This window comes from Larimichthys crocea, chromosome I (assembly GCF_000972845.2).
Source record: "Larimichthys crocea isolate SSNF chromosome I, L_crocea_2.0, whole genome shotgun sequence".
In the NCBI taxonomy this organism is placed as follows: Eukaryota; Metazoa; Chordata; class Actinopteri; family Sciaenidae; genus Larimichthys; species Larimichthys crocea.
The window spans coordinates 6,470,255-6,497,476 of NC_040011.1; the positions used below are offsets into that span (position 1 = coordinate 6,470,255).

A 27,222-nucleotide genomic window follows, 5' to 3' on the forward strand; every position below is an offset into this window, starting at 1 on the left:
AACACTGGAACCTGTTCGTTCAACTGCATATTACGTAAGCAAGCAAATTGAATTTGTTTATAAGTACAGTCTTTTGTGTGCAATGGACTGTTCTCTTTCTCACAATAGTTTTAAGACAACGAGAACACTGACAAGAATGCCAAACATCTGAAACACATAAAAGTAATAAATGGTTAAAGCAACACTGTGTACCATAAAATAACAGATTTAAAATAATTTTGATGCTACACTAATGTGTAATCAGGTCAACGGTCCTGATGGGCAGGCAGGCAAGTTTATTTGTATAGCGCCATTCTTACACAAGGCGATTCATAGTGCTTTACAGAGGCAAGGAAATATGTTATAAGAGAATCAATTAAAACAAATTAAAACAATTTAAAATCAAACAGAACATAAAATTAATAAAACATGCAAACTGTAGCTGCAGGTAGTTAATGTTAGCATGCACTGTTAGCTGGGCTGGCCGGACTGTGAGCTCATAGCACAGATTTCAGGTCCAAGATGCTGACTGGGAGTAGAGCTAGTGTCGTGCCAGAACTGGAGCTGATCAAGCAGGCAATGTAACCAGGCTCAGCAGCCTCTATGGACATAATGACAGAGGTGACCAAAGGGTACGCTGACAGAGGAAGCTAAGAGGGGAAAGAGAAAGTGACCAAGCGAGAGGCCGGCAGAAAACAATAAATTTGGGACTGGCTTTAAGTCTTTAGTGAGAGCTTCATGAAATAAAAGACTTAAAGACAAACACCGAGCTGGGCTTCTTGCTCCATTATTGTAAACAAATAAATAAATAATATAATCATAACAAATACACATGTACAACTGTCCGTATTTACAACAGTGGTTTTACACTCTGAAACTGGTTAAACTAAATCACAAAAATACCAATTTCTATGCAAAGTTGCTATTTTGTAGTTTGTGTTTAAAGATGTTTTTGTTTTGCCGAGTGTTGTCCCAAGTTGTTTTTGTTTTTTTTGCTTTGTTAGTTGCTGTGGTACATTCTTCAGACCAGAACAGCCAAACACAGGCTGATCTAACTTCTCTGTCAGTCAGTTCTTGTCCTGAGTTTGTGGTCCGACAAAAATCAGAGCCCAAATTATATCCACGTGTAAAGCTGTGAGGAATAAACTTTCAAACCTGTCCGTGTTCACAATATGAAGACCAGCACGCGAATACACATATACATCTACATATACAGACTTGGAGCATATAGGGATAAGGGATTTAATGAACAGGGCATGTGTGCACAGTATGTATGAATAAAAGCGTGTACTGTACAGGTGTGATGTGTGACCTGAAGATGAGGTAATGAATGTCCATGTGGAAGAGGACTTGAGTAGTTATTTGCAACAGACTGTGAGAAAACCAGACAAGGCGATAAGTGAGCATATCCAAGATAAATAGCTTGTGTAGCTATCTGCATCAGAGTCAGCGTGTGCGTGTGCGTTAAATAATGCATGTGGCATAATGATTGCAAGGCATGCTGAAATACAGTGTGGCAGCCTGGCAGACAGGACTGATGAATAAGTAATGGATGTGTCCGCCTCGTAATGTACACACGTGTGCACGCACACACACACACACACACACACACACACACACACACACACATGCATGCTAACCATAACCACAAGCTGGTTCATGCTCAGGAGAGAGAAAAAAACGATAGCAACTCTTATTTTTGTACCTTCCTATGCTCTTGTCTCCCCCACTCCTCTCCACAGTGACAGGGAGGTAGTAGGGGGGAGGGAGGAGGGTTGCTTTTTTCATCCATCTCCCCTGAGAAGCCCAGACCCGACTCCAAATATGTGAGATACTGTGTCGTTTATTATTGATTTGGGTTATTTATAATACACACTTTCACTCACTCTCTCTACAACTCCCCTTTACATCTCTCTCACTCTGCCTCCCGTCCCATTGATTAGTATCTCTGGGAGTCTCAAAATACAGACACTAAATCTGAAATTTCTATCCCGAACAATCGTTAAACTTTCTAAAATAATCCTTTTTCCAATATCTTTCTTTGTAAAATAGACACAGATTTAGGGCGATGCTAAGGATTTCTAAAGACAAACAGAACATGTTGATGCAAAATATGACAACCCGCCCTTTTGGTACTCGCTTATGTTTATATATTTAATACTGCTATAAAACACTGCTAAAGTGTAAAGAAGGTATTATTTTGTGCCAAAATCTTGTACTTTCTCCCTCGCATATTCTGCCACTTCTCTTACTTAGCCAACACATGGCAAGAGACTTGAGGTTATAAAAAAAGAAAGGCTTCACAGATCAGTATAAGTAGAGAGTCGTGAGCTATCTGCTGCGTTACTGGTCAGTGTTTACAGCTGTTCTTACACAGATAACACATGTTTTCTTTAAATATGTTTACATTTAAAAACAAAGTACAGGCGGAGCAGACTCATTAAATGAGTAAACGCGCAGATTTTTTTATAGTCACTGAAAAGAGGAACAAAATTGAAATTGGTTATGTGTTTTATTGCTTTCGTCTAAGATAAACACTTTCCCACCACAGAGCTAAAAACAGAAGAACAAGTGATATCATCTGAGCAAAGTTGTTCCAGGCATATTTAAAATGATAAAGTGTTTAGCGCAACTGAACTGTGCATCATGTTTACATGAATACGCGTTAGGAATCAGTGAATGCTATAAACCTGCAAGTTCCTCTATCTCTCTCTCTCTCTCTCTCTCTCTCTCTCTCTCTCTTTCACACACACACACACAGTTTTGGCTGAACTCCCTTGTAGTAAAGCAGCTACAGAACAATTTAACATCCTCAGAATCAGGCTGCTGTCCCACTGGACTGTGTATTAGTACAGTTGTCGGATATGAGGACATATACAGTGAAAGCTCTAGAGATTTTGCAGTGCCATGTCTACAGAAGTAGCTATGACTTTAACATCTCACATGGCTTTTAGTGGTTTGGGTTTGACTGAATGTTTTCTGTGTGAAGAACAAACGGGGAAAACATGTTTATCAACTCACACAACAAACCTCCTCTATCCATCTCACAATTACGCATACAACCATAATAAAGAGCATTGTTATTGTTTAATGTTGTGCAATCATCATATCAAGTTCTACAAAAATACCCGTAACAAGAATCGACTCCTCGTCGTCCTGAGGAAGACCTGAGAACATACCAGATTCAAAACTCAAGACAAGGTAAGACAAAGAGATGTTTTGAGCCCTTGGCTGCAGTAGGGAGCTCCGTTCATTCATATTTTACGCCCTCTCTTTCCGTCTCAATGGTAATGCCTTCCCAGTCCATGCCGGTTTGCTGCAGACAGAGAGCCATTAGCTGCCGGCGATGCTAAACTGAACTTATGAGAGATGTCAGCTTTCCACGCTGATCCCTGTGCACTTTAAATCACATGGGTCACAGGAATGGCTCTGTGCACTAAAGCTAGACTCACAAACTCTTAATGTGTAGTGCAATTATAGCAACCTGCCTAAAATGGGCACATCAATATTTCCCAGGGTTGTAAACAGACATAGAAGGTAGTAAAGTTAGAGATATAAATGGAGTACTGAATCAGAAAGAAAGATGAGTTAGCAATCGAGGATTCATACTCTGAGAAAAAACAATCTATCCAGGGAGGAAAAAATATGTTCTACTTCTTCCTGGTGCAGATTTGGTGATAATCAGTTGGTACTTGTCTGATTTCCCTCTATCCTTGGTCTGCATTTCGTGAGAAATCTACTTGTGGAGGCTTGTTTATTGTGTTTATCAGTGTATCAGGCACTCTACTCTCTAACTTATCTTTTCAATTGTCCAAGTCTCTTCTCAGTGACTTCTTGCAAGTTCACTCCACTTAGAAAACTGGACGACTGCAGACAGCAAACCATGGTCTATTTCTTCTCTTAAATGAGTTTGTGGTAAAATACAGCATATGACTGACAGCCATGCTGTAGCCATTAGGCTGTGGGCTTGGCTTGTAAAGAACCCCTATTCCCGGACAGGGGGAAGGCCTGCCTCTGGTCATGGTGGTGTTGTTGGTCAGAAGCTAGCAAACCCCTTGCAAAAGCAAAGCCAAAGGTCTGAACCCTCGAGTGGTCATCCATAATAGATAGCTTCCAGAGAAGTCCTCTGGACCCATATGGTCCTTCTCTGGCTTTTAAAAGCCTTTACAAAACACATCTCTGCATTAACAAGTGAGTTTAAGAGGAAGTGAAAGGGCAAAGCATGGCTGGAGTCAAATGTATGTCATATCCATCCGTCTATCTTTGTCTTACCAAATTCACAATCTGTACAACTTCAGGACATCTAGTTTCAAAGATGTAACTGTAACATTACTTAAACAACATCATCTGATATGTAGCACCTAATGTTAGCTCCTACAAGGATAAGATAGTGACTTATTACTGAGAATTGCAGCTAAAATACAATTCTGAGAAGAACCTGTTGATATCATCATCTGTTGGTTTGCCACAGCACTACTAAGCTCTCAGATATCTGCCTTAACTTGCAGAAAGGGAAGGTAACAGAAACCACAGACGCACATCAAGTTCAAGCATAATGAAATCGACTAGTCTGCTGGTTTTTTATTACAAATAGTGGCATTTTATCACTTACAATGTAGGTTCCAGAGAACGATAATACATCCACACATGTAAGATGGGCATGGATAGTTGGACTTTTCAGATTTCAACCACGGTGTACTCGGATACACAAATTTGCGCTCCTGACCAATTGCAAAGCGTCTAAACAGTCGTGAGGACTGAGGAGTCCCAATTGGAGGAAGCTGTCATATACTGTGTTGCGCCATCCAGTTTTATACGGAACTGCTCTGCAGCAAGTATAAACTGGTCCACAGAGGTGATGTGCCAGTAAAGAGTACAAATACGTTCATTTCACCAATTATTATCTTGAAAAAACAAGTGTTCGAGAGGTCTGTACACCGTCTAAGGAGTGATTAAGTGAATAAATGTTTCTATATTCTGTATCAAATCTGAATCCATTCAGTGTTATCTTTACTTATCCTAATAATTTATGGAGTTGTTTGTCACTAGTTTCAGCATCATTTAACCGATATGCCGATTACCTGGAATGATAAAAAATAACTAAAGATTTGATTGCTGGATACACAAAGACAAGTTTAGACTAATGATAATATTTTGTAAGGAATATAAATTCCTCATTAGTCTCGGTCCATCTGTCCATGTTTGAGAACATAAATTGACAAATTTAAGAGTTTGTATTCTTTCAAACACACGTTGACATACACAACCTTATTCTCCAGACGTCTATGTCTTTGAAAGCCCAACCAGCCAGCAAAACACACCAGGTCATATATAAAATTCATGACATGGTAAAATCCTTTTTTTTCCTCTGCACCATCCACATAAACACAAACTCTCTCTCGCACATGCACAATCTGCTATAGCTGTCAGTATAATGGCATTGATGCAGACAAAGTAGGTTAAGGCATTGCCTGTTCTGCTGAAAGACAAAAACAAGTCTGGCTCTGAGCACTCTGCCATACTTTGTTAAACCTGAATGTGAAGAGTGTGCATGTGCATGTGCGTGTGCGTGTGTGTGTGTGTGTGTGTGTGTGTGTGTGTGTGTGTGCGTGTCTTTAACAGGGTTGACATGAAGGCCACAACCTCAGGCTATGTCTGTAGATATAATTAGCTACTGGTACACTGTCTTGTATTCCCTTTATAACTCCAATCTTTCTCTAGGGATCAAATTGTATTTCACCTCTGCTCTCTCATAGCTTTAGGTTTCCTTTAGCATGCTATCATAAACCCACTACATCATTGCACTGTACATGCTGTTATTCATCTTCCATTTATAATCCAAATGAAAATAAATTATTCTGTTAATTGTTAGATGCAGCAGGAATAAAAAGACATATTCAAGGAGATGAGATAAAGCAAAGTGAATGAGGATGAGTATATTTCAGTTCATCAGCAGTTCAAGAAAACCATTTGGAAGCATCCCCTGGGCAATGAGTTTGACATGGTTGTTAGTGTGTGTGTGTGTGTGTGTGTGTGTAAGCCTGATGGTGGATGAGCCGAAAAGAAGCAGCTGCCCACTGACTCCTGCCTACACCAAACTGGCACCAGGCATGGGAATCCATGCCAGGTCAGGGAGTGTGCGGGGGTAGTAGGGGGGCTTTGGGGGCCCATCTGGGAAACTGGCACCAGGGTCTGAGGGACGTGTGGACTCCCTAGTGAGCATGTGTATACAAAACAGGTTTTCCTCCATTAGGAAAAGTGGCAAGTCAAGCAGGTGCTGATTGTGTCTGTCACGGTTGACTAAAATTCACTACAAGGTTACAATCTTTTGAATTAAGACAAAGTGATAGGAGGGAAAATTTAATTTGGTGATTCTGTCATGATAATTAATGCGTCATGCTTCATTTTTCTATAGCTACACTTGTAACTATGTTACAATATGGGCACTTGTTGCAGCTTTAAAGCTGAATAAATTGTGAATAAGTGAAATTTGTACAGAATATTAATGCATTTTATGCCCATTTTATTTTCTAATTATGATTAGAAATAACTTAATGTTTAAACTCACCATAGATACTACTTTTCCTCTCTTCCCCACGAGATTCTGAACTGCAGCAAAAGCAAAAAATAGTGGGATTGAGAGACTGTGTACAAAAAAGAAAAAGCAGATGACAAGCAGGTGAAAACAAGGTTGTTACAGATCAAACGGTCTAGCTGCCAAACTCCCAAAATCTTTGTGTAGGGCATAGAGCACAGCACAAACACGCATATTTAGAATGTCAGGATTAAGGTCAAGCATTCAGCCGTGTGCACACACAAACACACGCAATTGCAAAACCCCCATGTTCCAGTGAGTAGGGAAGGAGGCAGCAGGGGTCTGGCCGCCAGACAAGTGTCTTCTCGCGGTCATGGTGACCTACAGACAGGGTGTCCCCTGGAACACACCTTACTCTACATCTCTAGCTTCTCAACACTAATCCTGTCCCCTTTCAGATGCTTTCCTACTCCCGGCCGACCATGCATCACATCTGTTATTAACAAATGCAGACTGCATTCATCAAAAAAGGTTCAAAAGATTCAAAGCAAGAGGGAAATGGAAGTGATTAAATGAGATGGTGTTATCACAGTTCACACTTCTCACAAGGTGTTGACTGTAAATCACTTTCTTTATACTTACTTGTACTTATAATCGCAATACTTCACTACATATGCTGCTTCTTTTGAAGGAGAAATTTTAAGTGCTTAAAAATATTGAACAAAGGGTCCAGTGTATGTTTCAATGGAGTTTGATATATTCTTTCCATGTGACTGTGAGTCAGTATTGGTACAGTACACCTGCACCTCCTTAAAGCCTGCAGACACAGCCAAGAGGTTCAATTGTTCAGACCAAACACAGAAATGGAATAAAAGATTGTGCTCCAAGATGGTTTTGACAATGCAATGATTGTTGATGGTTTCAGTATCTCATGGTAGTCCCTCAAATTTACAGTAAATGTCAGTTCTGTAGGTCGAAATGCCATGTGCCATGAGTGAGAGAGGTCAGAAACAGATCACTGGTTCAAGGCAACTGTATCATGTTTTCATCCAAATGTATTGCAAATTTCAACTGAATTTTGAATGAATTGGAAAAGGAAAATGGGAATGAATTTATGCAAATATTAGAAGCTGGTTCACAAGATAAGCAGTGGGTGGCACAGGTGCATTTGGAAAACCAGGAGAAGGGCACAACAAGGTGAAGTAATTCAAATTCGCCAGTCAGACCTCACCCATTGACAGGATTTGACATGAACAGCATGAAAGCATGCATCCATTCTGCCTAGTTTAGGCTGATGGTGGTAGTGTAATGGTGAAGGAACTATACCCATAGAGCACCAGGGTATTTCTGCTGACCATATACATCCATTTATAGCACACATCTTCTCATGGCTACTTCGAGCAGGATAACATGCCATGTCACACACTTAGGATGTGGTGGAGGGAACATTCTCAGCAGTAGCGTGCAGCCAATATATCATGATGCTACCAAACATCAACACGGACCAGAGTTTTTTAGGAATGTTTGCAGCACCTCGTTGAATCTGTGCAACCAAAACTCAAGCTGTTCCGGAGGCAGAGGAATCCTACTCTGTACACGAGGGTATAAACAGCTTAAGATGTAGACGGAACATGTAAAAATCAGAGGCCATGGAGCACAGAAATAAAAATTACACACCGAGAAATGAGAGACTGGAGTTAAGTACAACAGCAAGAGAAAAAGATAGAGATAGAGATAGAGATAGAGAGAGAGAGAGATAGAGAGAGAGAGAGAGAGAGAAGAGGAATGGAGATGGATGGAGAGAGTAAGATTGAATTTGGCGTAGTCCAAAAATATGCATTTCTCCACTTTTCGTGATTTCCTTTCCAGAGTTTTGAAATGGTAATGAGCCTGCTGATATTTGCATAATGTGCCTTTCCTCATCCCTCTTTTTCTACTTATCCAGGCTCTCTTCTCATCAAATTTCTATTCCTTTTCTTCATCACCCTCCCATCCACCTCATTCATTGCATTTATTTTACCTGCTCCTCCCTCTCGCTCCCTCTCCCTCAGGTTCTTCGGTGCTTGCAGATAATTGACAACTCTAAATAAAGATAAGCTGTTCAGTCAGAAAACAGAAGCTGGCCAACAGGTCTGCCGCTTCCTGCGTGAACACAGCTTTTCATCCTTCTCTCTCAACTTGCCCGCTGCCTAACATTCTGCTAAGCCTTAATACCAGTGCTGTTTGGACAGAAAATGGACATGTGCACAAAGCATTATGACTAAAAAACTAAGAGACACCTGTCACGTTTCTTGACGATCACCAACGGTGCAGGCCGTGATAAAAGGAGCCAAAAACGAAGCCCCTCTGTGAGCTACGAAACCACTTCTGGTCTACATTATCTGTCACTTCTTCTCTGCTAGTTTCCCATCCTCTTTTCCCAATTTGTCTCATCCCCCCCCTCCCGCTCCCTCCTTCCTCGTCACTTCTCTCACCTTCCCCTCACTCCTCCTCACTCCCTGCAGTGTCTGTGCTCTGACAGTTATGTGTTAGTGGAGCGTGGGCTGCTGCTAATTTGTGCAGAGTGGGAGAAAGCTGTTTTGGCTTGGGGAGAAAAGCGCCTAGTTTAGGCTGTATGGTGGGATAGACAGACAGACATGCCATGCAAACCCACACACACACACACACACACACACACACACACACCATTAATACATGTTTATCCTAAATTGATGCTCGGCTTCATAATGTCACGTGCATTCATTGACACAAACAGATGATCAAACCCACATTCACATATCAAAGTGTGGAAATGACTGAAAGGTGCTGACTTCTGTTCCTCTTATAGGACCTCCTCCTGTGCACAATTTAGTCACCCTGTTTAATATGCACCCAAATCTGTCTCCAACATCAAGTCTTTTTCATCATCCTCCACCACCTCTCTCTTCCTCATTTTTAATTTGTCAAGTGAGTCATTCACTCTGATTGACGCTCATTCTACTTTTCATCCCAAGCTCATCTGTAACAAAAATGCACGAACACACAAAGAGACTTGTAACTTTAGGGTCACGGGGGCCAGCTGCAGCTGAACTTCACATCATAGGACAAACACACACAAACAGGAAGTGTCACTGTTGCTCTTGGCACCCACTTAATTAATTCTAACACATCTCATGAATGTGTTAATAGAGCATTGTGCTGTACTTATTCCAATAAAATCCTGTTGTCCTTTTTTTGGCAGGCACTGAAACATTTTGTTATTTTAGGGTTGTACCAAACTTTGAATTTTTTAAAGTCTAATTTGAATGAGCACTTTTTCAGCATTCACTTGAAAGATTGTGATGCCGTATTCCTGTCATTGGACCATACCCTCATTAATTAATTGAAATACTAAAAACCTTAAAAATGTTTGTGATATTTAAATGAATTGCTGCCATCTGGTAGACACAACAGGGTTCCAATTAAATACAGAAAAAGATACCTAACGATCCTGAATCTTAAAACAACAATGGGCACAGAACCTTAATCTTGAGTGTCACCCACTCAAAAGTCACAGTTAAACAACATTAGATAAAGAAACAGACTTTGTATACATTATAATTTATGTGATTATTAAATTATTCCTGTTTGGTTATAAGTCAGGAATATAGCATTTGATGGGAAGATAAGTAGCTGTTGCTTGTGTGAATGGGCCTTTGTGCATCGACATTGACGATTAGCAGTCCCCTATATATGTGTCCATACAACATGCTCCTTACAACTGTCTAATGAACATGCATTCAACCTGCATTAATCTCATGTGAGACAGCTGTCAGAGGTCTCTCTCTCATATTACTTAATTCATTTATATCCTTGTTAAAGATGCCTTTCAACCAAAAGCAGGTAGCTAACTGATATTCAATCCAGCAAGTGACCCGCATCACTGTGAGTGAGTGTTGAAGTGTGCATGCATTAGCAAGAATAAGTCTTCAACTCTACATTATTGATGAGCAGTTTAAAATATAATTTTTTTTTGAAAAGCTGGCCTCCACACGAGCACAAAGCAGCATGTTAATATGTACATAACTCGTCTACTTGTTGATGCAGTTGTGTGTGTCACTGCTGCAAGCGACGAAACATGCCATTAACAGACTAAGGCTTCAGGTCTTGGCAACCAAATCTGTGACATCACTGCTGCATCAGCATTTCCTCGCACCACATGGGACAAACATACCGCTTGTGGGTTGATGACATGCTGATGTGGCGTGATCATCCCACTTTCCTGTCAACAAGAGCGTGAAGTCCCAACAAAATGTCTCGTTTTCACACGCACTCCCGTGTACATGCACGTGTACGTTGGCATGTGCGGTACGAATTCTAAAAAGGAGTCGGCCACTGAATAATACATTGCCATGTGCTAAAAACAACACGCGACATCAGCTGGTGGAAATGATTACATACTCAGGAGTAAATGATAAGTTTCCTCATAAACAGACACTGACAGAGTGTATTCTTGAGCCCTTCATTAGCCAGCTAAGGCAACCACGATATCACCAAATCCCCCTTTGAGCATGTTCTGTAATCACATGTCACACATCAGTAGCCCAAAGACGTGACTGCATCAGTCACTCAGATCCTGGGTGAGTGTGCTTCTGAAGGCTCTGAGTAAGCAAGCACCAGAGTTTGTACTGATATAAATACCAAACAGAAACAAGGAAAACTGGTCTAAACCTGTTAACAAGTTAAATCAAAGTCTTTTTTCTGCTTCCCACAAAGATAGAAAATATGTTTATAAATATATGACAGTTTACTCAAATCATGGGCAGAAATCCACAATACTCATTTTGGCAACATAGTTTCTGCTGTTTTCTGCACTGTGCTTCCCAGAAATCACTTATTGTTATCGTACTTCGGTCACTAAGGTTTAAGATCTTAAAGGAGAGAGACAAGAAAAGACTCAACAAACTGTTCAAGAGGACCAGCTCTGTCCTGGAGTGCCTCCATAGAGGAAGTGGTAGAGAGGAGGATGTTACCAAAGCTGGCATTCATCATGAACAACACCTCTCAACTCCTGCATGAAACTGTGGTGGCCTTAAACGCTCCTTCAGCAACAGACTGCTACTCCCACCATGCAAGAAGGAGCGCTACCACAGGACGTTCATTCCAACAGCTGTCAGACTCTTCAACACCAGCATGACTATATCTATATATTTTTTACTTGTGAATAATTTATTATCATCCTTGTGTATATGAGCTACTGTGACAAGTGAATTTCCCCAGTGTGGGATCATTAAAGTCTTTTTTTTTTTTTTAAAGATTATTTTTTTGGCCTTTTATGCCTTTATTGATAAGACAGCTGAAGATAGATAGGAAGCAGGGGGCAGAGAGAGGGGGAGTGACATGGCCGTCCGATGCGGGATTCGAACCGGTGCCAGCTGCAGCCAGGACTATAGCCTCCACACACGGGGCGGCCGTTTAACCCACTACGCTACTGACTGCCCCCTATCTTATCTTATCTTAAGATATCACACCGTTTACTGATGTTCAATCTGTTCTCACTCCCAAAGTCTTTAAATACAGCAATGTTGGGATGGATCAAACATAAAAAGGAACCAATGTTTCTGTCCTGTGCAAAACCTGAAGTCAACATTTTTAACTAACGTTTTAACCTAAAACCAAGTGGTCTTTGCACCTAAAACTATTCAAACTGTGGCATATATATTATTGCTAAGTTGACCATGGAGCTCAGACTGTTTTGAAGTGCAAGTTCAGCCATGTTACAGCATCACTTCCTGTATAGCCGAGATTTTTTTTTTCCGTACAAAAGCCGACCTGCTACAAGATGTTTCTTACAGCAAATGTACAACCTTTTATGAATTTGGCTGATGATTAGTCATTTTCAAATTAAAATCTCCACTTTTACTCTTTACCCATCTACTTCATTAAGCATAGGATTACAGAAACTCCATTCACGCCACACTTTAACAAGCCTGAAAACTATTTATTAGTCCATCAATTCGTCACCCCAAATGTAGTTGACACACAGAGACACACACAGATTTCCTACCAAAATGGTTGCGTGTGGCTGGTTTAAGAAGTTCCAAAGGCTGCTCGTTGTTGGTCAAACCACCTATCAAAAAGTAGAAAATATGTAAATGTGGCATTCAGTGTGGCATTAAAAACAGCATCTGAAAACATTCAAATCACCATCTGCTCCCAGGAAAGAGAGGTAAAGAGTGCTGGACAGAAATATGGAGAAGCCAAGAGGATGAAGGAGAAATGAGAGAAAACAAGCAACAGAAAGTGAAAAGCAGATGTCTAAGAGAGACTAAGTGATCATTACCTGCCAGTTACACCAACAAATCCAACCAGGAGTGCTCAGTTTATGATATTTTAAACCTTGAAAAGTGACTCTCTAAAACACATAACAAAATATTCTAAGTTATGTCTCAATGATTCAGCATTGGATTGAGATGAATTCGTGCAAGTCCTCAAAAGTGGGAGTATAAAGTAGGATGCTGATGGGATTGGAAATGGATTTTTAGAAAAATCACATAATTGAGTGAAATCTGAGGGAAATAAATGTAAAAAAAAAACAAAAAAAAACAGAATAAGTCATATCTCAGTCCTTTCTTCAAGTGATCTCTCACTCAAGTGAGTTATAACTGGCCCTTCATGTGCTTCCATGGCTAAAACAAACATCAGCCCTTATCTTATAATTGTGCAGTTACATGCTGCAGATGATAATAAAACCAGTAGCAGAAATAGACTGCTGCCTAAACTCCTGGAGGACCAATCTATAAATGGCCTGCTGGGAAACAGAATAAATCTCCTCTTCTCACCTATTCCCACTCCTCGCCACAAACTGCTACAAAGAGACCCAGAGCAAACTCAACACAATTTGATTTATTGACTAGCTGAAGCTCTGAAGCTCTCCCACTTGAACTAGAATCACATGGTAAACATGACAGAATAGTGACATGGTAAATTGTATTTATGGCTGGATAGCATGAGGACAAATCGCTATGACAGTCTTTAGTAGACAGTGTGTTACACTATAATTTGTGTACGGGCAGCCTTTCAAGCCAGCAGGGGCTTTTCGCCTTCAGACTGTTCTTTAGCAAATAATAAATGAAAAAAGGACTGTACTTATATAGAACCTTTCTAGTCTTTCAACCACTCAAAGTACTTTTACACTACATATCTTATTCACCCAACGATGGCATAGCCTTCGGGAGCCGGGGTTGAACCACCGATCATTTGATTAGTGGACGACCCGCTCTACCTCCCATGCCAAAGTTACTAGACATAAAATGTAACATACATGATAGCTACATTAGCTGCCTTGGGTCAAAACAGTCTTGTAAATTGTGATCATAGCCAATCTAGAGGTTGCATCTACGTGTGGGATGAACTGAAAAAAGATCTGAGCTCTTGGTTTGCACTGACAACACATTATATCTGGCTGTGGGATGTCAACTTGTGGAAGTGGACTGAATAGTGTATTCTGTGGATTCAGTTTTTTCCAGTTTGTTCCTGCTGGGTAGCTAATGCTAGCTGGCTAATTGCCTGGCAACAAGTAGTGCAGATGAATTAGTAAGCAGACTTTAACTTTGTGTCCTACCTGTGCTCAGAGTAATCATTAAAGTGTATGTGTTGTACTTAGTGGAAGTATCTGGTGCCGACAGTCTATGCAAGACTGTACAGCATCTTTTTTTAAACATGCATAATGATGACACCTTTGCAAGTTTTGCTGCTGTTCTAGAAAAAATACAGATGTGTCAAATTTTAGGTGTTTTGCATTTTCCAAAATGTTTTATAACCAGGAAATATGCATAATTGCATAACTGCATAATTCAGACGCGCTTCACATTCTGACAAAAGCAGCATCAGTATTTAAATGATGTAATTCAATCATTAAGAATTGATTCAAATTGAATTTGGAGATCAGTGTTGATATCCGATTCTTTGAGTAGATATGGACAGCCTAAAAGCACCTCATCTCATAGTCAGTGTTTATTATTTCAAACCCAAAGTGATGGAGTACAGCCAGTACAACGAAAACCATATCCATGTCCAAGTACTCTCTGATTGCACTGTGCACACAGACCAGACTATTAGCCTGTCAGTATGAACTGTAAAAAACCCACATTTCAGAGCGTTTCCCAGGATACCATCATGTCGAAATGTTGGCTTTTAGATGACACTGCTGGGCAGCAGACAATGAACCACCGTTCTCAGGCCCTTTGCTCTTAAATCCAAACTCTTGTTCAAAGAGTCTTTGCACTCACTACACAAACTTGCTGCCATATTTTTTGCTCCCACCTGCACACTGCTAAGCTGAAATTATGTCATCGCTCAGCCTACATCAGTTTATCCTGAAGATTGGCAGCTGGTACGGATGGTGAGGTCAGTAATCCTGCAATTATCACCACTTTCAGGAAGCAGACTGTCTTACGGTCATATATTTCAAACTTTGCCTATGCTCAGTGGGTGTCAGCGCTGTTGACAAGCAAAACCCAAAAACTTTTTCAAAGACAGCAAAATTTAAAACTCCTCAGAGTGAGTACTATTTCTCATGCAAATATCATAAATCTCCATTGCCATCATCCCTGAACTGGTGGAGACAGACGTGGGGAAAGAAAACTCTGTTCGGAAGGAAGGAAAATGTGATCGGCGACCATGTGCTGTGTCACACATGAACGAGCAGCAGCACATGACATACCCACAACTACTATGGTTTTTGTTTTTCTGGGTTGCTAGGCGCTATTTTCAGCCTAAGCAGACTGCTCCATGATTAATACATGATGGAGGGAGGGGCTGAATTAAATATTCATATCTTACGCACAAACACACAACAAATACATATTTTTGAATTTCATATTCCAGGCAAAAAGACTGCTCCCTTTGTTATTTGAAAATACATACTGACAAACAACTACACCAGAGAACCAGAACAAAAAACACATGCTCATCTGTGGACAGTGGAAACCTAACTAAGCCTTTCTCAAGGAAGAGAATTAAAAGAGAAAAAGCAGCTTTTTACGATGACAGTATTATATGATCGCTCAATATGTGTGTGCATGTCTGTTTGTGTGTGTGTGTGTGTGTGTGTGTGTGTGTGTGTGTGTATGTGTGTGTGTGTGTGTGTGTGTCAGTAGGGTGGCAGTGGCAGATGGCAGAAAGACGACACCAGAGTTTTATAGGCGAGAGACAGGCCAAGCACACACACACACACACAAACAGAGAGAGATGAAAATATAAGTGTTTTGCATTTTCCCTCTGCTGCACTTAACAATGGCCAACTCTATTTTTCATTTTGCTCTTTGGCCTCCTTAAAACCCTTTGCAAGGAATTGTGTCACGATAAATACAGAGAATAATGGACAAAGAAAGTGTGACAGACAAACTGATTTGTAGATTTGCATATGAATGTGTACGTGCTGTACGTATAGCGGCGAGTAATGAGTGTATACAAAAGGGATGAATGTCCACACACAAATGTGTATGTTTATCTCTATGTGTACAGGAAACATATCTCATGGAAACCAGGCAGGTTTATAGGTTGTCCACCCATGACTGAGCAGACGGTGACCTCTGACATCTCGGCTGGAAGACAGGCCAAGTGCTCTTTGCCTTAACACACAATGATGAGAGAAAATCTCTATGGAAACCACAACAAACAAGCAGGCAGAGAGGGAGAGAGAGAGAAGCTCTTCTACAGGCACGGCAGTGTTTTTTTTTTGTTTTTTTATCTAACATCTGTTCTTTTAAAGCTTTAGTTGCTTTAGTTTTAGTTGCACTAGCTGTAGTTCATATACGTTCTGCATACGGGGCAGAAAATTAATGCAGAATAGCCGTGTAATCGTGGTAAATAACAGGAGTAGCCCTAGAACCCTGATATATTTACGATGCAAACATAACATGTTTACATGTCATGTTAACATATTGAGGAGGTTCCTATTATTAATATGATTATGGCAGAGCTTCACGTACAGACGAATCAGACATTAATTCAGTTGTCAACCGAGTAAAAAAAACAAACAAGCATTGAACTGTTTCTTTGTTTAAAATGTGAGGATTTGTTCAACTTTATATTACTATAATGTGAACATGTTTGGGTTGTTGCACTTCTGTACAACTGTCCATATATACCACAGTGGCCTTGCACTCTGAAACTAGGGGAGCCCATGTCTACATAACGTTGCTTTTAACCTGACATTTCATTGAATTACTACTGTCAATTAATATGGTAGCTTAACATTTCCAATTATTTTATTTTTGAAAAGACTTACTCTCAAAAAAAAAAAGTGTGAAATTAGTTTTGCAGGATTTTGGTTTGAAATAGAATTATTGGACAACTTGAAATTCGGACCTCACGGTGGTGTTAGAGGAAAACTAAGATTCATCATCAGAAACCACCAATATTGAGTAGCAATCCATCTCGTAGTTATTACAATCTGTACCAATGACTAACACAGATATTGTTAGAGCCATGTCGCTAGCATGGCTAAGATCCTTTTAAATCAATGGGATACATGTAGACCAACATTTTGGTGATAGTATGTAATTCTCTACTTAACCACTAGTATTATTTCACCCATCTCGGTCCTAATTTACTATTTCCGAGAACCAGCCATAATGGATAGGGAGCCTGTATACACTATGCGTACAGCCACACATCTGCTTGCAAAGCACTCTTATCCGCTCTAAACAAGGTACTTATCCATCCTGTCCAAACCACGTCATCAGTGTCTCTGAGTTTGATTGAACAATTGTCCTCTCCACAACACGACTATTATCTGCGGTTACAGCAGCAACAAAAGATAAAGTTCAAGAGAGATGAGACAGACAGCTTCGCTACCTCTTTCAGTTATTTCTGTGGTCCAAGCGTTGGCTCTGCTTGTACTGTTGTAGACCGGTTTGATGGAAAGAAGGGCACTTGAAATGCCAGAGAGTTTAAGTGGGGAAATCAAATCATAACTGGAGGTTTTGAGATGCTTTATTGTGGTAACAAGTGATATGTATCACTTGTTTTTTTGCACTGTTTGGAGCAAATGCTTGTTGTGCAACATAACGTATGTAGCAATACACTGTTATGTAATACATAATGTCCTGTGGGGTTTTGGGGGATAAGCTGCAATGGACACTGATGTACAATTTAATGGGTTGACCTATGTGACCTGTCCTATATGTATGCCCCCCCATTTAAGCATATTTTATCTCCTGAGTGACATTAGGAATACAGATATGACTACATATACACCAAGAAAAAGCACAAGCATGGCTCCAAGCCCAGGCAGGAAAGTGATTTGCTCTTTTTACATGTGTCATATCCCATTTGTAAAAGCTTAGATGTGTCGACAGACTTCCTTGTGGATAGACATACGTGATCACCACATGGAAAAGGAAGAGATGGAGTGCCAAGTTACCAACGTCTGGCAACAAGACAAGTTGGCTCAGGGGCCAGCAGGAAGCAGGAGTGCCTGCTTCAGTGGATACACACCCGGTGTACAATGGTGAGGAGAACCCTTCCATGATGTAAGAGAGACACACAGAGGAGCACTCATGAACATTCGTAAAAACACACTTTTACACAGAAGTACACGGTGCAGCTGAACGTACACACAAGCACACAACTTTCCTCAGGCTACTGTAGACCGCGAATGCGCCAAGTCACCTTGTTCTGGGCCACCTGTACCTCCACCTGACTGCCAATCACCACCATAACAACGTGCCAGCCACTGCAACCTGTCTAGTCCACTACAACTCAGTCTGGTGTATTCTGAGCCCTCGATATCAGCCTCAGAGCTCTGCCACCCTCCGCCCTGCCAAGTATGCCATCCTGTCTGCTGAGGCTCCACCAAAATTGCCCTTCTGCTACAACCAAACTCTGAGCCAGTCTGAGAGTGTGCCAGCAATGCCAACCTGTCACCACCACTCTAAACCACAAGATAACCTGCTGAGAAGCCGACATATGAGGAGATTCATTCCAAAATGAGATATACATCATGTGACTGAAAACAAATGCAATTATTTATTACAGGTTACTATGCAGTTTCACTGCAACATCGCTGGATGTTTTCTCATACATGGCTGATTCCTCATTGAAATTCCTCTAATCCATTCCTCTAATGTCTGAAATCTTTTTTTTACATACTGATGATCGCTTAAAAGGCACTCAAACTGAACGACTCATGAGCTTGACAAGAAGTTATGTTTCTAATGGAGAAGTCAAGTGACCTTGAACCTTCCCAACAACACTGGAAGGTGACAGGCTGTAAAATATGTCCTGCTGCCTTGTTAATAGCAGCAAGTCAAGCTGCCACAACCGCTGCCAAATCTCTGCACCGATAGTTAACCTTGCTAGAACACTGTCTCTTACAGACAAAGTAGCTAGCATCTATCATCTATCTAAGTGTATGCACACTGACAAATCATTTTCACAGTTTGCAGTGTTCACACACAGGCTGTGCCCATCATGCTTCACTATGAGGAGTTATTTTAAGACAGACAACCAGCACATGAAGTTCCTTGTGTGTAATGTGTAAAACTGTTTTACACATTACACACAAGGAACTTCATGCGCTGGTTACACTGAAAATGGTGTGGCATGTACAAGTGGTTTTATCATAAAGACTATATTTACAATCATTTAAAACATTCACGTTTGGCCTACACATTGGTGTATATGTTTGGTGATAAGAAACTGCAAGACAGAAATGAGAAGATCTGGTGCTTCAAAGTTCATTTGTCAGTGTCTTGTGTGTAGGTTTAAACCCATGTATAATTTCCCCTCACCACTGCCTTGCTAAAAAACCACTTGTTGGTGTTGCGGCCATGTTTACCTACTACTCAGCACTTCCTCTAGGCATTTTAGATGTACAACACAAACCACAGCCTTTGACTTTCTTTTTACAAACAGTCCTTTTAGGTTTGTGTGCGTGTCTGTGTGTAAATGTGTGTCTGTTGTACATTTGTGTGTGACTATGAAGGAGATGAAGTAAGTGGACGTGTGTGTATATGAAGTCTGAAGGGGAAGAAAGATAATTTAGGTGTTTGTTAGTATCTTGCGTGTGTAGATTCAAACACAAATGATGATCATCATAGACATAATACAGCAGGGCGAAATTAATTGTTTGAATCAAAAATAATCTAACAAATCCACCAACAGTACAGAGATCCAAACTCTTTGTACCGTTATTAACATTAACATATCAAAAGTAAGACAACGAGAGAAGGAAAAACATACGCTTTTCATAAGTTTGGAATGACGCTTTTATGTTTTTTCACCCTGTCCTTGTCTCATGTCTATTTAACACATATATAACAGTATAATTCAGACAAAAAATTTATTTAAAAAAATGTTTTTCCCCATTCCCCATCTCTCTCCCCCCAAATTTCCTGTCACTCTTCAAGCTGTCTCTATCAAATACAGCTCCAAAAGGCCAAAAAAAAAATCTTTTTTCTTTTGCCAAAAGATAAATAATTAAATGATTTACACTTTCAGTTTTGAATTTCATTTCCAGTCCTGAAAAAAAGCCCTAAAATGTTTATTAAATAACAGCGGTGATTGTAATTAGGCTCTAAATATTTTGGGAACCTGTTTTTCTTTGTGTCCTCTGCAGTTTACGCTGTGGTTAGATTGAACAGGTTTAAACTGTGATTTGTCAGTCCACAGTATGTTCAGCATGAGATTCCCTGAACCAACTCTAACAGTGCTAACCTGAGACCAACCTTCTATTTCTATTTTGAAGTTTTAAGAATAGCCTAACTAAACCAACACATCTGTTAATTACAGCTTGTTCTAGGTGTTATTGTGCACTTGACACTGAAACAGGAACCTGTTCAAATCTGCACAGATTTTGTTGCTCAGCTTCCTCTTTCTTTCACAAATAACAGGTGATTCCTTAAATTCTTACTGTTGCTCAAAGGGGTCTTTGTCCCATGTAGGAAACATTTACGCAAACATTTTCTACAACTTGAAAGCATGAAAGACAGTTCAAAAATATAGTGTAGTCCTTTCTGCTATCTGACCACGCCGAAAAGGCTTTTGTGGATTGTGACTCCAAACTCCTGACTGGTATTGTACACATGAAAAAAAACTTGTTATCAAGTTAAATTTGACAATTAATCATAGTATAGATTTTAAGTCAGGCGGTCCGGCCCTTCAATCCATCACTCTCATTGTCCCTCACACACACAATAACTGTTTAGAAAGAAAAGCCATGTGGTCTGGCAGCAGGCAGGCAACACGAGGTCCACTGGGAGACAGAAGATCCCTGTGATACCTTAGACGAGTGCTCTGTGTGTGTGTGTGTGTGTGTGTGTGTGTGTGTGTGTGTGAGGCATTTCAGTGTTGAAAGGGCTGAAAGTGTACTAAAAGGAACAGAGACATCTGTAGAGGAGTGGAGGGGTCACTGGGTAGAGAGAAGGGCCTTTTTGTTTGTAAGAGTATTACACATGTGGACATCACATGGCGGATTCCATTTACTGGATACACAATAGGTCACAAATATTGTAATATACACATATGCAAGGCTTCAATATACACATTAACGTCACTGAGGCAAAATACAGTCTCCGTGTGTGCACCAAGTCTCCACAGTAAACAGGATACTACTTATTTGGGAGCTAAGCACATCTGCAAAGTATCTGTTTCCATCAGATTTTACAGTGAATAACACACCCATTCATTCAAATATTCAGACCTTTATGTTCATGTTTGTGGAGGGGTTCCAAATTTGGTTGAGCTCCGTGAAGTTCCTGTGAAGATGAGCAAACTTTCCAAACTGTAATATCCCAAACATCTGTGTTTGTTGTGACTATGAGCTTGGACCAAAGCAGTGATTACTTGTCCTAGCTGTGTTTTCAGTCTATCTTTATGGCATTTGTGCTTTGACCATCAGAGTGACAGAAGAGTTGACAAGTTAATAGAAATTCCATGCAAGGTCAAGAAGCCACAAAACACCCTGAGACAATTTGGTTTGGAGTATTGTTTTTCACATTATACATGAATGGAAAAAAAACACCATACAGCTTTAAAACATTGTGCAGAAATTGATATTTGTGTTGTTTAGAGCCTCCAGTGCGATACCACTGTCATAGATATGGGCAGTTGTACATGTGAATTTACTATTATTATATTTATATTCGAAAATTAGCAAAGATCTTACAGCCAAACACAAAGCAAATGCAACAACACAAGACAGAGCAGCCAGCTAATATTACTTACTAGTCCAACAGCAAGAAGCAGCTCAGCGTCTGTCTTTTTTTCAGTTACTCTTGTCTGGGGGTTTCTTTCTCTGTCACTATCTTGTTTTCTCTTCTTAGCTTTCTCAGTCCTTGTCATCCTTGGTCTTTTCGCCTCTGCCATGTTTACTTTACTGTCCATCAAATATAAAAAAAAAAGATCTATTTTGACCAAAATTTGTAAAATTGTTGGTTGTGTCTGACTTGGTGCCATAAACTGTCATGTTCTTCTGGTGAGTGATCGTACACTGAGCACAAAGTTTAAAAGTGAGAATGACGAGTGGGAGTCACCATTTACCTGATTACATGTCAGTGGAGTATTAAAATAATTTCAAATCTGTTATTTTATGGTAAAAAAGTTACACAATGTTGTTTTAATTTAAAGCTAAGACTACACTTGAGTCCTTTAACAATCTTTGAGACTCTCATAACCTCCCCTCAGTTGTCAGTTGTCCCATTATCCCAAATTACTCTTATTACAGACAAAAAGTGTCCATGTTAAAGACAGATGGTGACAAATAGAGACTGGACATAAAAGCTGGTTACATCAGAAGGCTGCAAACCACTAGAGTTAATTACACCTTTTGTGTCTGTTTTCACAAGAACTATATTCACTGTGTGTGTTGATGCCTGGAATATGGGTGTGATTCCCAACATGTCCAGTCATGCTGAATCATGTTAAGTGTGTGTTGCAGCCATCAGCTTCGAAGATCACAGTGTGTGTGCATGTTTTTGAGGCCTGTGATTAGTTTGTGCCTCTCTGTACACTGTCTGTGTATGAATGGACAGTAAAAGCTAATAGCCTGTCCATATTTCTTTGAAGTCATGTTGTAACCTGGCTTTACTTTATTTCCTACATGTCATTTAAGGCTACATTAATTTTCGGTTACTAGGAGGTAGGTGACCCACAAAAGAAGCCAACACACACAGTCCTGACATATTAATTACATTTCAAGTTGTGAAGGTTATCTTGTTGTCTCTGGTCTCGTCTCCACTAATCTTTAAGAAACATTTGAGTTTTACTGGGTTCATCAGGACCAAGCTATGTATACACAGAAGACTCTGATACAGAAATAACACGAGTGTAACTGGGATTTGAGTTCAAATAATCCAACATTTCACTAATAAATCCATACCACAGTGCAGTCGCAATGAAGAAATGGTATGTCACAAAAAGACGAATAAAAAAGAATAATAATTAAAAAAAAAAAAAAAACAACGACGAGAAAGTCCCTTTTTCCCGAATACTGCTGTGTTGTTGTGATCTGTGATTTTAACTTAGATATCAGAGCAGATGAGTCATAATATTTTAAAAAGTAAAAAGTGCAAGTAAAGCAAACAGGGGAAACGGACATAATGAATAACAAGTAAGTAAGCGGGGAGACCAGAAGAGAGGCACCCAGTGTACCCACAGCCTCATGGTGCCTGGTTATGAATGTGGTTTATGTTTGGTAGGTCAGGGGTGGGAGCATCACATCTTCCAAGAATAGTGTGTGTTGTGACTGATGAAGCAGAAAAAAAAAAAAAATAGCAGCAGCCTTGAGTGGCCCGAGACTCATTACTGGTGGGGAGGTTGGATGCAAATATTTCTAGACTGCTCTACTGATGTTTGGAAATAGAATAGAAAGTAAAAATATAAAATCTGGAACACCGGGCTATAAGATGACACACTTCACGCTCAGTCTTCTCAGTATTAAATATCTCCCATATTTTTCAAGTGCAATATAATATGTTGTTCAAAATCTAATGTCGGAGTCACTTTGTTTTCTTTTAATTTAACATCTGCATACGTCACTGTTGATGAAGCAGACTGAGATTACTTTAGATTGTGAGGCAAGTCTCTGTCACGTAGCGCCATGGACTTCACACCACACCAGGAGAGTTTTAGAAGCCAAGTGGTTGATGTAAAGTGTCTCTTTAATCCACTAGCCTGGATATGCAGATTTCAATCTAAAAATTGTTGTAAAAGTAGCTCTGAGTCGGCCAATGTGCTATGTTGAAACATGTAGGAACGCTTGCCTGTTGTATTTTACCAACTGAGGTGGACATAAACAGAAGAAGTCGAGCGGTCGGATCCACCCATATTTATTTCTGGTGCTAAGTGTGTCTCATTACAGTGTTTTAGAATACCTTACATTGTGGAAAAAACAACATTTATTCCAGTACAGAACAGTAAACAGTCAGTGGGTAGGTTAAAATGTATGTGCAGGGAAGCAGTGTGTAAGCAAACAGCAGCCACGCATCATTATTTTTCTCAGAAACACCGATTGACTCTAACTGGTGCTGAAGTGCCTTTCTAAAGAACGAAAAGGGGGCTGCTAAACATCACTGTAGTTCAGCAGTGATGGCTCTCTCCTCCTCCTTGCCTGCCACTCTGTTTTGTTTCCAACCTCTGTCTTCCCCCGCCAGAATGTGTCCGATCAGTAGCTGTCCCCCCCTATAAAATGCATCCAGAGGGAGGAAGAGAAAGCTTCAAAAGCATTCCTCCAGTTGGGAGCCTCCACAAACCCCAAGTTCCCTCCTATCTCCATTTTCAGACAAATATTCCCCTTGTGCGTATGTGAAAACCCCATAACACCTCACCATCACACTCTTTTCTCCTAATATTAATCTCTCAGTCAGTGCCCCGTACTCTTCAGTAAGACCCATATAGCTAAAAGAAGCTCATTTCAGAGAACCCTGTTTCACTTTAACTTTGCTTTGCTCGTCACTATCAAACCTTGTCTTCGAAAAATTAAATATGACTCTATTTGTAACATGCAGATATTCAGGAAAACAGCGTTTTAGCTGCGAGGTTGTAGTATCAGAATATAAGACTTGCTGGCTGATAAGGCTTTAATTATGTTTGAAAAAGCAAAACCTCAAGCTATTTTTCAGAAGCTTTTGCCAGACAATTTAGCCTGCGCTGTGTGCTCCAACATTAATTGATTTCTTTAGATACACTGTGTTGATATAGTTATATATCTATATATATATATCTATCTAATATATATATTATATATATATATATATATATCTATTCTTATATTATATATATATATCTATATGAAATCTTTTATCCAAACAACAAGATTGTTTAGGGAAAGGTGAGCCAAACAAGACCAAGCCTATAGTTGAACCCGTTTAAAAACTGTTTGTGAAAACAAAATCATGTGCACCACAGGAAGTGTTCTTACATTCCTGGAAGGGAATAACGGTGCGCACCAAGACCAGTTGGTCAGCAGAATAATCCAAACACATCAGCCTTACTGCACCACCAGACATAATCCTGCAGAAGTGGGCGTAGGTGTCAGTTGGCAATTTTTAATTATCACCACCGCAAAGTCGTTTTGTAGTTAGAGTGGAAGAGGAAGGATGGAAGCAGGGGAGGGGGAGAAATAAGATTGTCAAAGGGAAGAGGAGAAGAAAAAAACTGGAGCTGCAGGAGGAAAAGGAACATGAGAATTAAAACACTGAAAGGTAGCAGGACTAGAAAACAAAGACCCACCTTTTAAAAGATGAATATGAACCAGAACATTTGTTATACATAAGCCAGTGCATTCCCAGTAATTAGAAGAATTTCTTACATGTGGCTCTCTCTGGACGTCATCCTGTACCTTCCCAGAGTTTGCTTCTCTTCCCCGTGCTGAATGTTTAGTGTTAGGCTGCTTTTGGCAAAGCTCCCGGACTTGTGTGCTAGGAGAGTTTAGGGGGAAGGGTGGGGTTTCTTTGCTGTTTAAAAAGCAAGCAAGGATGAGCATGGTAACCTCAGTTCAAGTATTTGGCTCTCTGTGATTCTGCACTGTGTTTATGTGTATGTTGGCAACTGCCACATCAGTGGAGCTGAGAGCTTTAAAACGTTGGAGATGTTTAGAGCAAGTGCTTAAAAGTCTGGGAAGTTTCTGTGGCATCTTTTGACAATTTGGACTGGTCAGCAGTGTGTGCGCATATTTGACAAAATGATTGCCTTTTGAAATGGTTGTTGGCATGCATAGTTTCAGTGTCTATGGGCTTTGGGTGATTTCCTGATTTCTCTAGTGACGTTTTGGGTTTTTGACCTTAGAAGTTGTGACATCCAAAAATATTTGAGGTTTTAAAAAAAAAACAGAATCTATCTCTACCAAATCCCTGGTGCAGTTCTCTTTTAACTTTACAATATCTGTTAAGTCCATAAACAAAGAATATCCATGTCCACTTTAGTTCCTTATACGGTAAGTGCTCCCTCTTTTGATAACCTCGGGGAGGCCAACTTTCTTGAAAACACATTTAGTCATTCTACACGTCGTAACGTAGAAACAATTTTTATAGGCATGCAGCAGGAAACAAATCCATCTCTGACCTACGGCAAATTTCTTTTCAAAAACGGAAAAAAACTCATCCTATGCGAACGACTTAACAGAGTTCCAGTCCAATTTTACCTTCCATACATTGTGGAGTGTGTCTTCTCTGTATCTCTTAGCAAACTACAACTGCAAATAAATAAATTACAACAAATCAGGCTAGTTTAGGGTTGGTACACTGCCCATCTTTTGTTACATGCTAACATGCTGATGTTACACATTATGCCTCAGACAATGTTCACCATGTTAGTTTAACACATAGCAGCATACTAACATTCGCTAATTAGCAATCAACACAAGCGCAGCTGAGGCTGATGTCATTACTTTTGGTCATAGACCACATCTGATGGTGTGAAATGAAGCCAACACCAAGTGGCACCAAGTGCCAAAAACTGCAGTTCCTTGAACGGGCACTTGAGGCTTGCTACAGAACGAGTCAATCTCCATTACGTCGCTAAATAAGGGTGTGGCCGCTTTAATTGACAGGTGGATGCCATCACAGGTGGTTTGTTTGAGCACCCAGGCTTCATTCAGCCCACGCTCCATGTCTTTTCCCATTTTTAGATTAGCTGGGAGGCAGCAGAGGCAGGACTGCCAAGATGTCAACGACCAGAGCTACTATAACTTGAGCTTTGCAACGGCTCTTCAGAAAGCTGTGGGTGATGTAACAGATATGACGTCCATGTTTTATACTGTCTGGTTTATATTGGTCTGGACCAAAGTAGTAGCAGACATTGCCATCCCTTGAGCCATGCAGCTAGCACAAGAAGAACCCATAACTGATTCTTTATGGAAATATTCACGTTAGTATTTCTGTACCAAAACAATGTGTAACAAGTGAACACTGGGCTATACATTTAATTGAGTCACATTCTGCCCTGCAGCACTGCATCGATAAGCTAAGGCACTCTCTTAGTGACATTATACACGGCAGCCATCTGCTTTGTACTCTGATCTGTGTGGCTGCTGAAACTGAGACAATAGCTAAAATACAATTGGTTTGGAGGCAGAGTGATGTGTATGTGTGTGTGCGTGTGTGTGTGTGTGTGTGTGTGTGTGTGTGTGTGTGTGTGTGGTTTGGGCCTGCGTTCACTAGCACGTCACATAGACCAAACGAGGGGATTATCTGTAATAATACTGACTCACTTAGGTTTTAGTGAGAGTTTACTGTGGGATTACA

General features: G+C 40.2%; 1 protein-coding gene across 4 annotated transcripts in view; it reads right to left on the minus strand.

The window, feature by feature from the left end:
* Positions 1-27,222, minus strand: part of LOC104926109 (histone deacetylase 4) — a 116,333-nt gene that overhangs the window by 61,364 nt on the left and 27,747 nt on the right. For 2 of the 4 annotated variants that reach the window (XM_027277483.1, XM_027277482.1), the window contains exon 3: positions 12,540-12,602. The exons of 1 other annotated variant lie outside the window; for it this stretch is intronic. In XM_027277483.1, coding sequence (XP_027133284.1) covers positions 12,540-12,602 — 63 coding nt within the window. Of the gene's footprint in view, positions 1-6,547; positions 6,589-12,539; positions 12,603-27,222 lie in introns of all 4 variants that reach the window. One more of the 4 variants, XM_027277494.1, reaches the window with a different exon arrangement.